General features: G+C 39.4%; 1 protein-coding gene across 4 annotated transcripts in view; it reads left to right on the top strand.

Annotated features, from left to right (window-relative positions):
* CDH13 (cadherin 13) overlaps positions 1–16,309 on the top strand; it is a gene marked incomplete at its 3' end in the record, with an annotated part of 467,396 nt that overhangs the window by 393,135 nt on the left and 57,952 nt on the right. For all 4 annotated transcript variants that reach the window (XM_082062395.1, XM_082062394.1, XM_082062396.1 and 1 more), the window contains one exon: positions 15,451–15,633. In XM_082062395.1, the coding sequence (XP_081918521.1) occupies positions 15,451–15,633 (183 nt within the window). The remainder of the gene's footprint in view (positions 1–15,450; positions 15,634–16,309) is intronic.

Below are 16,309 nucleotides of genomic sequence, written 5' to 3'. Positions count from 1 at the left end.
CATTTCCTTTATTAAAGAATCCTACTCAGGAAAGTTGCTTTAATTTCTGAAGCAGCATTGCAAATAATGGCTAACCCTATTGTTGCATTGTTACACTCAAAATCTTGTTGATGGGCAAAGGGGAAGTCTACCTTATATATAAAGTCAAGAATTTATTATTAGTAAAATTGAAAACTAACCTAAGTCCCTCCCAATCCAGCAATCATTGCTGATCCAGATGGAATTGCAGCAGGAAAAAAATATTCAGAAAAAAAATCAATAATGTTAATATGACCATTGTAACATTGTGGTACACATCCTGTATAGCTTCTACCCCTTTTCCTGCTGTTACTTTCACTGTTTCCTAGTTCCTCTGTGTTGTAAAGTTGGTGGTTTCGTCCTGTGTTTGTGGTAGGGATGTTATGGCAAGTTGTCAGCACCTGAGTCCTTGATGCTCATATTGATCATTTCTTCTTCATTTCTTTGGGATCATTTGGGGTCATTTTTATGTATTTGCTAACATGCTTCACATGTTGCTGTGTCTTCATCGGCCTGAAGCTCCATAGTGCATCCAACTTTACTACATACATTCTCTTTTACATTTGTTAGATACTTTGTTGCTCCTGAAATCAGCTTTGTCCAGCACCAGTTCTGCATTTCTTTAACTGAACATTGGTGAGTTGTTTGTAGCCATGGGGTCTCCAGTGTCAAGTCTGTGCTTTATGTCTTGTTATCCAGCGACTGTACTTCTCTGTGCTACATCATTGTGTGAGATTTATGAAGCTTTGGTACTGTACAAAGATAAATGAGTAAAAATAAATTATCCAAATACTGTTACAGTGAAACCAAGTAGGACAAAGCTGCAAGCAGGTCAAGGGAAGTTCAGGCAGAGCCAAGCCTGACAAAGCTCCTGAGGTTTGAGGCCTTGCAAACTCAAAACATGGCCTGTTAGTAGCAGTGGCAATACCGTATTACAGAGCTACGTGGTTACCATATTGTTCTATGTTTTCTAAGCTGCAGCTAGCATGGAACTGGGACAGCACTTGGGTTCCAAACGTAGCAGGAAAGAAGTCTGAGTATTGTGGCTGGTGCAGGCTTTGTGCAACCTTGGCCCCTTATCTTGACTGACGTGGGGGTGAGTGAGTGATGTGCACCGAGTCATTTTGAAGTGTAATGAAAGCTTGCCGTCATCATTAGCCCAATCGAACTGTCATAACCAACTCATCTCCAGGTCGGAAGGCAGAGTCTGTGGCCGTGGCAACAGCCTTGGGTCTCAGAATAAAGAGTATCTGTGGATCGGCACACTCGGATTGTTATATAGGATGCACAACTAACTAGCAAGAGTCAGACTGAGCCACCAGGCATTTGTATTCATGTGAGAAGTGCCTTGAGGCTTTCAGGGAGTATTAAGAGGTCCTTTTTTATATTTTATCCCAGACATAGTACTTGGTGCTTGTGGTGACTGAAGTACAGTGCTGGTATCTTTAATGAGCTTCCCCAAACTCCATCTGAGCACACACAAGGGTCCTGGGTTGCCTGAATGTGAGACTATGGCATATCACAAGTGATCAAAGTTTCTTTGCTTATAAGACAAATGAAGCGGCACGCCACTAAACAATATTAAAAATCTACCAAAAGTAAAAGAAGAGCTAGAATGTGGCAGTGGCAAGAAGGACAAATGAAAAGAACCAAGAGGACTTTTCTGAGCCACCACTAGAGTGTGTAACCGGGAAAACTACAACCGACTTATGACAGTGCGTGTGTGACTATAAGGAAGGTTATTATACAGGTTAATACAGGCAGCTCTTTCCCTCTGGTTTTCCTTTCCCCCTCCAAGCTCAATGCCCCTGACTATGAGTGAAAATATCACGACTAATTGAAGTTGCAAACCTCAGCAGAATATTAAATCAGAAATTAAGCAAAAATGCTCATCGGTTGGAGCACAGAAATCCTGGGCAAGTTTTTTAATGCAGTGTTACAGCAATTGGAATACTTCTTTTTTTTTCCCCAGCTGCTCCACTAACTGAATTGATTGAATTAAATGTGTTCTGTGGTGCTAGCTAACCTCTGACCCCAGTTACTCAGGATAATTAGGGGGGTAATCAGCCTGCCGTGATCTGAGCTCCAAAGGAACAAGAATATTGTAAGGTTCAGGGAGCCTATGCTGGCATTAATCAGATATCATCAGGGTTTGATTATAAATCCTAAAGACCACCAAATTGATACAACAAGGTTTAATTCACTAAAAATTAGCTATCTACATATTAATCACCAAGCTGTATATTGGAAAGTGATTGCTTTTCTAGTAAGTGTAGTAAGGTGTCAACACTTCGGACTGTCCTACAGTTTAGTAATAAATATAATGATCAGCGTCAGCACAAAAGTAGCATTAGCCAGATTAAAAAAGATTTTGTTCTAACCTCAAATAGATTTTTTTCTCCTCCTGTTGGAGCTCCATTGAAATTCTTCCTCATGTTTCTACTCTAATTATGAGCTTACTCAGAAGCAAGAAATAGTGTATGTTTCAAGCTACCTGCAAGCACAGCATTTTTTTCCCTTCCGAGGGGAGAAAGAGTGGCTGCTTACAGTGTATCATACTGCTATGTATAGAATTAAGTGATATTTATTGTCCCTTAAAATGATTTCCCCTAGAACTGGCAAGCTCAGTTGAAATCGGTGTCTAGAAATGTGTGTTAGGATCCAATTAATTGCTGATGTACTTGCTTGCTCTCCTTGGGAAGAGTTAAGTGTGGCAATTTTGATGCAGATGTCTTAGCATATTATGTAGAGATTTGCTACAGAAGAAGGGGAAGCAGTCTTAAGAGAGAGGAAAAGCACAGTTGCTTAATAAACTAATTTTCTTCGTACACGTCCTGATTTAATAAGCATTGATCCTTGTGGAAAAGCTTTTTTGATATAAACCAATGATAATGCCAAATGCTTATTTATGTTATTGGTGTCACCTGTATTTCCTGGGAATTGCCTTTGTTTGTGTTAGAAATGCTTGGCACCGAAGGACTGAAGTTGCTGCTCAAGGGTTTCCAAGCATACCACAGCATTGGCTGTGACCAGGATGAAGGAGCTGTATGAATTCTGGACATCCCAGCAAGAGTCAGCTCTTATGATTCTTTGCTGCACAGGTGCACTGGACTTTCTGCTCTTACCCAGACTGAGCATAGCCTACATTTGTGGTAGGTGTGGTGCTCCTCACCTTCCATCAATGTATTACAGTGATGGTCTTCACAGGCAAAATGACCATGATGTGCCACTGGGACAGGTCATGTTGTTCATGTTCAGGTCGCCTCTGAGCCCATACGAGGTAGGTCTGACAGGCTTGATTCACTGTATATAGACTTCATGGTGCACACGCACGTCTTTCTGTCCAAAACACAAATGTAGTGCCTTGGCCTGTCATGACCTCCCTACTATTTCTTGGTGCTCAGACACATAAACCGAGGAGCACTGCCATCGAACTTGGAATCACTCACAAAGAGCTGAGAGATAAATCATTCACCATATATAAAAACCCTGAGCGCATTCTTTATCCACCTTATTAATATAAAGGACCAAATTGATACTTATCTATTTACAGCAAAACATATTCAGCTGAGGCTGCAATGGTGCTTGTGTTTAAGAAGGCCATGTCTACAGTGTCTGTCTACAGCTAGGAAAACATAAATTACAGATGAGAAAATGAAAGGGCCTTGAATCTTCCCTCTCTGACATTCTAGACAGGAAATAAGCACAAAATAGGCACTTACAAAAGGAATGTTTCACTTTTCTTTATTACAAATATTTTTCTTTCAAAAAAAGATGAAATGAGCATTGACAAAAGGAGCTGGGCAGTGGGAGGTGGAGACCATGAGTATCCTTAAAGCAGAAAGCATTAAGTCCATTTAGCATACTTTTGCTTTTTTACTGACCTTGTCCACGTCTGTGCAATACCAAACCATACATCTGTTGCTCCATGCTTCAATCACTGTTCAGCACTGTATGTCTCAATATACACTTAAATCTCATGTGTTTTCAAAGCAGACCACCCCAGCTACAAGTGAGGTCCTCTCAAACTGCCTTTTGAAACCTCTCATCACAGTGCTAGTTGGGGAGGCTCAGATCACTCCGTAGTCATTAGTCAAACAGTTTGCATTCATTCCTATTGTTCTTTCTTCTCGACCTTGAGAAAAGGGGAGAAAAATTTTTCTGTGCTAACAGTGTTGGAGACCCCAGGACCTCATTGTTCCCTACCAGGGTAATGAGAGCTCTGTGCGTACTTGGATGTCCAAGATATGATGAAGAGTTTTCTGCTATGGGAGGAAAACAAAAAAGGGAAGAGACCATTAGTCATGGAAGTTTACATGTGTCTGTGATCACTAAATTATTCTTGTATCATAGCTTTTTGATATACCAGTAATATTTATGGCCAATGAATGTTGTGCAAACTAGATAATTTGAGAAAAAAATAGTGTATATCCAGTAGAAGAAAGTGGGTGGCAGTAGACTTCATTCATCATTTTGTCAGCAGATTTGGAATACTTATTGTGTTCAGATAGATTGAAATACGGAGCGTTCAGCCCAAATTCTCCTTTCCCCACCCAGTTTTCCACAGAAAACAAAATACTGGCTAGAGATTTCGTTTTTAAAATTCAGACAAAGTCTGTATCACTGCAGATAATACTGACTGTAAACTTCCATCTGTACCTCCTGCCTCCACTGGAACAGTGTGAAACCTTGCAGAATTCTTATCTGCTTCCAAAAAAGAGTTTTCAAACTGGGCGAACTTCAGACAACTCTCAGCTGGAGGGGCTTGTAAATCCAGAGTATCTCATCCCCATCAGCTGGCACAAGCTAAAATGACAGAAGTTTGGGGAATTGATGAAATTCATTGCTAAAATATTCTAGAGATACAAGTTGCTTTGAATGTTTCGAATGGCGCTGCTAGGCACCACTCAGCACAGACCATGCAGAGAAGCTTAACCACTGTCACAACATCTGTTGTTGGCAGCATGGGTGGTGATCACTGTAACCGGCACAGTGAATAACTGTCTTCTTTGAAAGCAGTGTCCTCTCAGGGCAGAAAAAGCAAGATTTCTCATTGGATGCATATGCTGCTTTTTATCAAAAGAGCCCAAAGATCTTGCCATTGAGAAGGTCTCACATACATTGTAATTTCCATTTCTCTTCGAACACATGTTGGCTTCTTAAGTTGGTAAGAATATGGTTCAGTCTTGCAATATTAAGGTGCCAAAATAGAGCGTTTACATGGTGTTGTGAAAAATGTATAAAGGATTTGAGAAGCCCCACGTTAATCTGTCATTTCCTTGGACAGTGCAATCTTCTTTGGAAATACTACTAAATGGTCACTCAGTTCCATGTACTACTATTCAATAATCAAATGTATTTAACTTATGTTTTAAACCTGATCTTGAACAGAGTTCCAAACCATTGTGACAGTCACTATGAAGTTGGTGTCTATATACATAAGAGCTTCATAGACTAATTGTTATTTCCTTATTTATACACAGTTGAGAGATAATCACCATCATAATTTTAAACAGAGGACAAATAACCATTGGAGCTGATTGCCAAAGAATTTAATAATATGCTCATCACTTAGATTCTTTAAATATAGAATTGGTGCTTTCTGAGAAAATTGTGCTCAACTTCAAGTTGTCATTATTGACGCTGAGTCACTGGAGATGACTATTCAAAATGTGTATGGCCAAATATTTAAAATAGCAGCATTACAGGATTAACTTAAATGAGACTATGTGCATTCAAAAAACTGTGAATGTATTTTCTATTTGGTGTTCATGGAAGGCAGGAGAAATACGCAGAAAAATCACTCCTAGAACAGGTTACACATTTTAGGTAGTGATTTCCTGAGTAATACAGCATCATCTTAAAGGGCTTTTTATTTTTTCTTTTTCCCTACCAAAACATGTATAAACCCTTCCTTGTCAGAATGGATTTCTTGGCATTTTGTTTTTTCATCAAATCTGTGCACAGTCATAGCTCATGTCAGTTCTAAGGGCATGTTTGGTAAAGTGTTCAGGAATATCTTATTCATTGCTAAGTCCTCAAATAATAGAACGTGGGAGTGAACAGATTTGTGGTAATAAATCATGACATTAGCATTTCACAGAACATTCCTTCGTAACTCCAGCAGTAGTTATATAGATGAACAAAGATCTCTCTAGAATTTTATCTAGGAATTTTTTGTTCTTTGACCTATTTAGAATGAAGCTTAAAAAAAAAAAAAAGAAAAAACAAAAACAAACAATCAAACAAAAAACCCCACAAACACAAACAAACAATCAAAAAAACCCAAACCAAAAACTTCTTCCAGTAGTTTGCTTTTGTGTACCACTAAAATAGAGTTTTCATACATGTATGGAAAGAAATCCTGGAAGTCACCTTCTTAACTAGAAGTGGCAAAATCCATTCTCTACTTCCTGAATGTAAACATGACATCAATTTAAAAATCATCAGTAGTTTTCATCTACTGAAGCTCTTGTCACTGCCCAGGTCCCCCCATCAGTGCAGAAGCCACGCTGCATTTAATCATATTTGGGAGGAGCCTAAAGCCACTAGAGTAGTTTCTCCCTTATTCCTCTAACCCTCCCAGACTTTCTAGCAAATTAATTGATCTCCACATATGCATGTTACAGTTGATGCTATCTTACCAATCTCTCTGTTGTGATAAAATTCCCCTTTTATCTGCCACTTTGACGTTAGCACAGAAGTGAATTCATCTGTCCTGCTGTTAAGGAGCCTAAATGGTTCAGGTAGCAACTTCAGCAGTTAGAGAGGACATTTTATCTGAACTCATTCTCTGTCCAGACAAACCCCCAGAAAGTGACAGTCTGAGAACGAGGAGGAGGAACATGCTGCTTACAGCTCTGAGCATGGAGCAAATGCATCCCACCTCTAACTGGGACTGGCAAGTGAAGCAGTCCTGGTGGCGTGGGAGAGTTTGCATAAATTCCTTGTAAGACGAGTAGGTGGCTTCCACGCTTTTTTCTATTAGTAAGGCAGTAAGATCAGCCCTATGTGTTCAGATGTTAGTCTTCAGCACCAGAAAAGTTGGTTTGGATAGGAAAAAAAATCTCTGCTACAAATGAAAGAGGAGCATTTAAGAAGGCCTCCTTCCCTTCCCTCATGACCATCGTTAGCATAAGTGAAGCTGTGTGGATTGATGGGGGAAAAAGCCTGTAAAGCCTTTCTGCTCCTGAAGTGTGGTGAATGAAAAAGAAAGAAAAATCCTGCTAAGTCTATTCTATTTAAAGCTCATTCTATTTAAAGAAGACATCCACTATCTTAGAAAGAAGATAGGCTTAACAATGCTCTTGATGGGAAGTGCACTGAGGAGGAAATAAGATGTAGCCGGGTTGGATGAATACAGTGCAAGTGGTCTCATAAATGTGAAAAGCAGATGTCTCCCTGGTCCCTAAGCAACGCTGACGCTGTAACAGGTGAAGAGATGTCGACTGCTCTTTCAGGCTTGGTTAGATCATCATTTGGTATGATGCTGTTGTTTTAAACATGAGGTTTGTTCTGCCTTGGGGGAAAGCATTTTTGATTGATAAGAAAATATCATAATTATTTCTTTGAGTTTTTATCAAAAGTACATTAAGCGAAGTAAATATTTTAGTCACCTTTTGCTGACCTCTGTCCACCTGAAGAAAGAGTGTTTGTTTTTCTATGATACGACCATCATCCTAGAAGCTTCCATTGTATTTGTAGGTACTTGATCTATTTTAGTAATAACTGAATGCACCTTGCATTTATAGGTGGGAAAAAAAAATCCTTTCCAAATTATTTATACATTATATTCTGGGGGGAAAAAAAAGAGAGAGAGACATGTTTGTCTTCCTTCTGAATCTTCAGACAACTGTACTACATTTGATGCATATCCTGGAGGTAACAGGCTTTGAAGCAGGCACTGAACGTATGATTAATACATGTTAGAATTATCTTTTTGCCTTCACTCAGTGAAGCCATGAGCTGGGCTGAGAAGAAGTCGAATTGTAGTGTAAACAGAAGTCTTCAAAATTATTCAAAAATCATCACTATTTTCAAGTGTCCTTCACCATCACTTATTTAGAGTCCCTGAATGGCTTTTTTAATCTTCTGCAAGCACATAAATGAAGGGATAGGAATACAACATCAGCTCTGAGTGGGGTTTCAGAACCGCTGTGTGAAAGAAGCAGCAAGAAAAGCTCTTGAAATTCATTTGTGAATCTTATGAGGATCTTACTCTGTAGATCTTCCAAAGTTTTCCAAGATTTAAGATGTCTGCAAGAGGCACAGAAGTACTCTTTGCATTGCCACTCTGGCAACTTTACAGGTAGCTCTTATGGCATCCAGCAGGTCATCCATCCATACATACATCCATACATACATCCATCCATCCCACCCTGTTATTTTTGCATTCTGTCCCTGCCCAATCATGAATCCTAATACCTAAAGAGTTCTTGAAGTTGTTCCACTGAATGCCAGAGGCAGCTTGACTTCATCACACTGGAAAACTCCTCACAGAGGGACTGGCACCTGGAATGCAGGGAAACACCCTGATTAATACCATTTTTCTTTGTTTGCTGCATTCCTAGTACTCCTTAGCAGTACTTTTCCAAGCAGACTGTTGAACAGCAAAACGGGATAATGTCATGTTGAAATTCTCCTTGCGGTTTTTTAGTGATTCACTGTTAGTATCAGTGATACTAAGCATCTTTGTGTTTTTCAATAACAAGGCACAAATGTATAGAGAGTGCAGAAATTGTGACTGGGTTACAGGGAGTAGAATCTAATCTTTGGCCTTCCATTTGACTAATTAATTTTTTAGATTTGTTGCTGTTGTTGCAGGCTGCAGGATATAGTGGACAAAAATACTCATTCAGTCTTTCATTACTGAGCAGAACTTTTATTTTGTAAAGTAACTGATATGTGCCTTGAAAGGTCACAAGGCATTTACAGTACATAGCCTGTAAAATTCATTCAAAAGTTAAAAAATAAAAATGCATCCAAAATTATTATGGTCAAGTTCATGTATTCAGAAAGATTTTTTCTATGCTACAATTGAATTCTTTCTGTAATTTTACTAGGGAGACAGAAGAATATAATGTACTTAGAAAAAATATAGAATAAACTGAAAGAAACACTTTAAGTTAAGAAATTATGTGGTGCCTACGAGCCGGCATTATGGCAATAAAACAATGACAATTACTAAAGACTGTTTAGGGGACTGATAGCTTTAATTTGTGTGTTGCATCTAATTTACGTTGTCAAATCCTTGTCATACTATGATAATGCTGTATATTTACATAGTGTCTTTCATTTAAATCGCTTCCAAAGTGCTTCATGTGTTGCTTCGTGTACAGTTTACATCAACTTAATCCATTACATTAATACAGCTGTCTCTGTAGTGAAATACAGCAGCTATTGGTGTCCATAGAGTAAAAGCTATGCACAGTTTTAAGAGGGAAAATAACTTCAAAATCTGTAAAAAAGATTACAGAGAAAGTAATGCCAAGTTACAGTTTTCCCTGAGCACTAAATTGGCAATTAAATTGCTTGTGTTGAGAGTTCGGTATAAAGTGCAGTTGTTTGGGTCCTCTTGATTTTCATCCTGTCAGGGGACCAGCACATTTGGTCTTTGTGCTGAGATGAAAGGTGACTGAAGAACCACCAGTATCACTTTGTTCAGTGCACAAATGTTATGGTAAATATTCCCACCTAGTATTTCACCCATCTAGTCTGTGCAGTATGATGAGCTCCAAGCGCCAGGTTACTTGGTTTATTGTTAGCCGGTGGGCTGGGCTGGGTGTCCCAGTGAATCCCACAAGAAATGTCCGTTGCTGATATTTATGAGATTCTTATTCCTGGTTGCTTGAGAAAGCAAACCTTTGTGATCACTCTGAAAATTCATTTGTCCTTGGAAATATTCCAGATACAGAGCTATAGAAAATAAATCATTTCCTTAACAAGTGCTGGCCACTCAGGTACACACATACTGAATGAGTGTGCAAAGGAAAAGACACAGACAAAGAGCAAGCAGATTGCAAAGATTCATGTTTTCAAGAAAGGAGACAGACAAAATGTGGCTGCAAAAGCAGTGGACTTCAGTGAGAAAGGCACATACAATAATACAGTTTCCCTGTGGAGCTTCTCGAAGACACATGTGAATTAATATAACCCATTGTTTCTCATCTTTTATGATATATAGATGAGGGAACAAATGCATGAGAGTAGCACAGAATACCTTCACCTGGAATGTTGCCCTGATAAATGCAAAGTGACATGCAGTTTTAATTTGTTTGTTCTTGACTGGAAATCACACCATGCAGAATCTTAATGAGCCATGGGGTAGCGATCACCAACCCCAGACACGTTTATCTTGCATTGTGTTTGCTGCTGTGGCAGCTCTTTAATTTGGGTATATCAGTACCCCACACTGAGACGGTTTTTTGGTGGCTTCGTAAAGGTATTAAGGCTATTACTGCATGCTCATGCTGCTGCTGGACAGTGGACATTCAGGTGATTCTGATGCAGTTAAGTTTCATTTGTTCCTCTGTGCTCCGAGAAACCACTAAATAAAACCTCCCTTACTACAGAAGCTTTAAATAAGGCTGGCAAATGAGAATCCAATTTTCATACAGGTTAGCTACCATTTCCAGTTTTCTTTGAGGCTGAGATGGGGTTAGTGCCTGGATTCTCAGGTGATAACGTTTTACAAAGTGCGCTTTTCACGTATGTGCCCCGTGGCAGAAATCTGTTTTTTCCTGAGACCCTACTGAGCTGTTTTGCTGTTCAGTGAGATCTGTCACTGTGCTGTCCCACCAGTTCACCGCAGAGCTCAGTGTGGCGGAGGATTTGGCTCAGGGTTATATTATATCTTGGCTCTGCCAGGAAACAGCTACTAAAATTAAGCTGTAATTCAATTTCTTTGTTTCCCCACTTGTCTTCTCCCTTTAGCTAGCCTTTGATGCAGGCCTGATTATTCTCAGTAGATACCTGCCACCTTGAATTTCCTATACACAGTAAGATAAAATTCCTGCTAGCTTGGAACCATAATTTTTCATTTTGTCTTTTCAAGCTTTGCACATAGTTTAGGGCAGGCATGCAAGATCCAGGACAATGCAGCACATCACTCCACAGAGCAAGTTAACCCACATGTATTCAAATGCTCAGTTGTAGTAAATGAACATAGCTCCTTCCAGCCAAATGCAACTCTGGCCCAGGGTATTTAACTTCTAAGTTATTATTCTTAATATGGGTCCAGATGATAGCAGTTTAAATAAAGTACTGAACTCATCTATTTTATTCTTAATTTATAGTGGTGCTTAGGGATGTGCAGATATTTAAAAAGAGTGAAATCAATTAACTTGTGATCTAATTATTTATGTTAGCCACTATGGGGTTTTATTTTAGAGCACTGGTTCAGACTCTACCAGTTAAGCACTCTTCTCAGAGAATATAAACCTTTCATTTTGAAATATGATAAACCTGTGGTTATCTTTTTCTCTATTTGCAAATATATTTCCTATTTTTGTCCTTTCATAGGTTTTAAATTCACTTCTGTTTTTGAAAGAGACTCAGTATAAATAGAACAGATATTTTGAAATACTAGGAATTCTATTCTTTATATAAAGGTGGCTGAACAGGCAAAAGGGTTCACCTTCTAGATAATAAACACTGCATTTTTCTGGACCTTTCTATTTCACAGTAGATACTTGTCTTTTGCATCACAAATCTGTGATTTATTACACTTTTCACATTATAAATTTAGAGTAGACCCATGTGCCAACCTCTGTGATTTGAGCATTCTGCTTTTTCATCCATCTTGAACAGATCTTAGTCTACTGTCCCAGACAGCTTCAAATTCCCTCTGTGTTTATATGGTCATTTCTCAAATGCAAAGAATGCCAGGGGTGAGTGGAATTATTTGGCTTGGCACAGCCTTTGCCTGCAGATGCTGTCATTTCCTTGATCTACAGGTGTCAGAAGCTCCACAGTTTTATGCCCTGAGCAAGTTTATGTGCCCTTTCTGCACTACTAACTCACTGCAGTTGAAGCTACTGAGAACCCTTCCTAAATAAGGAGAAAATAGGAATGCAGAAGAAAGCCAACCCTTGAATTAGATATCCTTAAAATGACATTCATTGCTTTTTGAACTAGCTGGCTGATCATGGCAATCTTTTCCATCAAAACCTGGCACTGGTGGGGTAAGCAGAATAAATTTATCTCACTGGCTTCACAATTATGTACCTGAATAATATTGCCAGATCTTTAAATATTTTACCCTAACAGGTCTTACTGTTCCCAGAGTGATCCAGGGATTATTGAAGACTTAGTTGAATCAGACTAGTGGATTAAAGAACAGATTTTTCAGAAGGATCAATATGAATTAGGAACATATGCCCAGTCAAATCTAAGGGTTAGATTCTTTAGGATTGGGTTCTTTGAAGTCCAGTCACCCTTTTACATCACTAAATAAGAATTGTTTGGTACTGAACACTTGGTGGGAAAAAGTGTGGTCCTTATGGTTCTCATGTCTCTTTTTATAGATGCTCAGGCTGAGATAATGTGAAATAATACGAAAATATCCATTGGGCTAATCGCTTATTTTCAATTAGAGGTGTCCAAGAGGGCTTTCCAGTGACAGCATTTTGCTGAGCAGGAAGGAATACAGCCTTGGTAATCATTCCTCTGTGCACTGGGTTTACGTTGGCAAGGTTTTGGTAGTGTGGGGGCTACAGGGGTGGCTTCTGTGAGAAGCTGCTAGAAGCTTCTCCTATGTCCAACAGCACCAACACCACCAGCTCCAAGATGGACCTGCCGCTGGCCAAGGCCCAGCCCAACAGCAACAGTGGTAGGGTCTCTGGGAAAACATAGGTAAGAAGGGGAAAAAAACCACACCAGCAGCTGGAAGAGAAGAATGAAAATGCACAAGAAAAACAACTCTGTAGACACTAAGGTCTTTAAGAAAGGATGGAGAGGAGGTGCTTCAATAGCAGAGATTCCCCTGCAGCCCATAGTGGGGAACGTGGTGAGGCTGGCTGTGTCCCCTGCAGCCCATGGAGGCCAACGGTGGAGCAGATCTCCACAAGCTGCCCGTGGAGGTTAATGGTGGAGCAGATCTCCACCTGAAGCCTGTTGAGGACCCCACACCAGAGCAGGTGGTTACCTGAAGGAGGCTGTGACTGTGTGGGAAGCCTGCCCTGGAGCAGGGTCCTGGCAGGACCTGTGGACCCATGGAGAGAAGAGCCCGCTCTGGAGCAGGTTTGCTGGCAGGACTTGTGACCCTGCGGGGAGAACCCACACTGGAGTGGTGTGTTCCTGAAGGACTTACATTGGAGAAGTTTGTGAAGGACTGTCTCCCATGGGAGTGACTCCACATTGGAGCAGGGGAAGAGTGTGAGGAGTCCTCACTCTGAGGAGGAAGGAGATGCTGAAGGGTAGGAGGTAGAAAAATAGGTAGTAAAGTTAAGCCTGAGAAGAAGACAGGGCAATGGGGGGAGGGGGAAGGTGGTTTAGGATTTAGTTTTTTATTTCTCATTATCCTACTGATTAGTAACAAATTGAACTAATTTCCCCAAGTTGAGTCTGTTGTGCCCATGATGGTAACGAGTGAGTGATCCCTCCCTGTCCTTATCTTGACCCCTGAGTCTTTCATTATATTTTCTCTCCCCTGTCCAGTTGAGAAGGGGAGTGAAAAGCGGCTTTGGTGGGCACCTGGCATCCAGCCAAGGTCGACCCACCGCACTCTGTTATTTCCAAGATTCTCAATAGTGCTTTTCTTTTGATTTGTTTCAAATCAAGCAAAAATATTATTATATTATCACTTAGGGTTAATTAGACTGCAAATGAGCTTAATGATCTGTCTGAAACAGCTCAATCACAACCTGTTACATATTAACTACCAAAATCAAAAGAATCTTCACATTCTTTGTTAAACATACCAAAGAAGATAGAAATAGCAAATTATTAATGTCATCCTTTTATAAAATCAAGTTTGAGGCTGGAAAGCTTGAACTGAATGCACATGCTCAAGTTATGCAGCTAAACTGAAAAAGGGGTTGAAAATTTAAGTCAAATCTATTGGAAGGAAAAAAAAAAGATAACTGAACACAGGAAAAGACATAGTTGTTTCCTCCATATTTTCTATGAGGAAATCAATTTTACTTACTTTTGTCCAGACTGAGAAATCGATATATTAATAAAATGCCACTTTCTGGATTCAATATTCTCACAAAATTTTCTGTAGTGTTATGACTTCATGTGGTCTGTAAGGCAGAACAAAAGGCATTTATTCTGTTCAGGTCTTGAAGCCACTTGGGTGATATTTTTCCTTTGGGTGATATAATGTCACCGATGATGTAGCTTTTAAGCTGTGCACAAATGGCAAAACCTATTTGTGTCATTAAAGTTTGTAATTTTGGACTTTTGAAGGCTTAATCCCTAGAAATGCTAAGATTTCCTAATGATCTATAATGGTACTGCTGATGTTCAGCACTTCTCAGGATTAGGTATGTTATCATTCTGGTTTACCCACCTATAAAGCAGGTATTATCTTATCACTCTTATATACAGTGCTTTTAGCACGTCAGCCTCAAGTACTTGAAAGGTGAGAAGTATTATTAAGTCTGACCCTTACAAGCTTTTCCAATGGGTTGCTTAATGTTTTTCCTACATAAATAAGAATGATGTTATACTCTGTTTGCCTGGATAGTAAATCAGAGAATTTTCTCATAGGGCTTGGCTAGCTGAAGAGTACAGCACTGCAACAAACTTTACAAGGTCATAAAAAATTCTTCTACTGAAAAAAGAAAGTAACACTGACTTATAGTTATGCAGACAAAGTGGTAGCATGAGGTCTAATTATTTTTGAGTCTCTTAGAGCAACCTCCCCCCCAAAAAATAGTATGGGAACACTTTATGTGAAAAATGGGTTTTTTTTTGTATTGATAACAGTATAACAAAAATAACACGGGTGAGGGAGTTTATGAAAATAATAGTCTGAAGTGCAAAACTGGATTATTTGTAGATAATAGTACATTAGAGGGTAAGAATGGGCTTTATTAGTCGGCCTCCTCTTCTGCTTAGCTATGTGTATAATTCCCTTTCTGATAGCGTCTGTGTCTATGTGGCACTCTACGTCTTTTCAGGATTCACTTTTCCACTAGTACAAGATGAACTGTCATCTTGTGTTCAGAATTTTCCAAAGCTTGATTCCTATCCCATTGCTGCTTATCTGCCATCTATTAAATGGAGAGCAGCTGTAATGTGCTACCTCATATTTCATGAGTGAGAATGTATAATTTAGAGCCTATAACATTCCATTTCAGTCAAGGATTACAGCTTTCTCCTGTTGTGGTAAATAATTCATGCTGGCTTGGGTTTTCATGTCTGTGTGGTCATTAACTGCAAATAGTTACGATTTCCTCTATGTTGTTTTTGTTTGTTTTTTTCTAGTTTCAAGCCACAGTAAAGGAAGGAGTCACAGGTGTAATAGTAAACTTAACCGTTGGTGACCGAGATGACCCAGCAACTGGAGCATGGAGAGCTGTCTACACCATTATTAATGGAAATCCAGGGCAGAGTTTTGAAATCCATACCAATCCCCAGACTAATGAGGGAATGCTCTCAGTTGTCAAAGTAAGTGCAGTTTGCTGTTGCACTGTATTATTACTGTAAGGTCCACCCACTGCACTTACCACATAAAAGAAGGCACAGCAAGAATAAGTTACTCAAAAATATATAGTTGGCTACCAGCCTTTGTCCAAACAACAGGTATAACCGCTTCTGTCACAGTAACCTTACTCCTTTAGTCATAAGGACCTGCCTGTTGATAACTATATTGCCATTGTGCTTAAATAACAGCTAGTTTTGTGGTAAGCATCACAATTAATAGTGACACTTTACAACAAAGTTTTGTTTGTGACTCAGGGTACAGTCAGAATTCAAGGGCCGTGTTTCATTCCCAGAGAACGCGGATGCAAATACCAGGGAAATGTGGGCCGTGGCTTTATACTGAACTAGAGAGACACCTTTGTAGCCACAGTTCTAAAGTATCGTGAAAAAAAGATGATATGTCTTGGTATGAAGATTAACTTGGATCTCATGCTTAATAAATCTGAATACCTATATATATTTCCCCTGTTGTTGCCTGTAACAGAATTTTCTCTGTTTGACTTCAGAAGAGGCATTTTCAATTCTTAAGAAAAATTGAATGTTTTTCCACTGTGGTGCTTTTGATTTCAAGGTAGGAGTTGAGAAGATAGCCTTACGTTACTTATCATAAGTAGCTACTAAGTATGACACTGATTTGTTT

Source organism: Streptopelia decaocto, assembly GCF_964273445.1.
Source record: "Streptopelia decaocto genome assembly, chromosome: 11".
NCBI lineage: Eukaryota > Metazoa > Chordata > Aves > Columbiformes > Columbidae > Streptopelia > Streptopelia decaocto.
The sequence above is the reverse complement of the archived record's forward strand: the minus strand, read 5'-3'. Positions and strand labels throughout refer to the sequence as shown.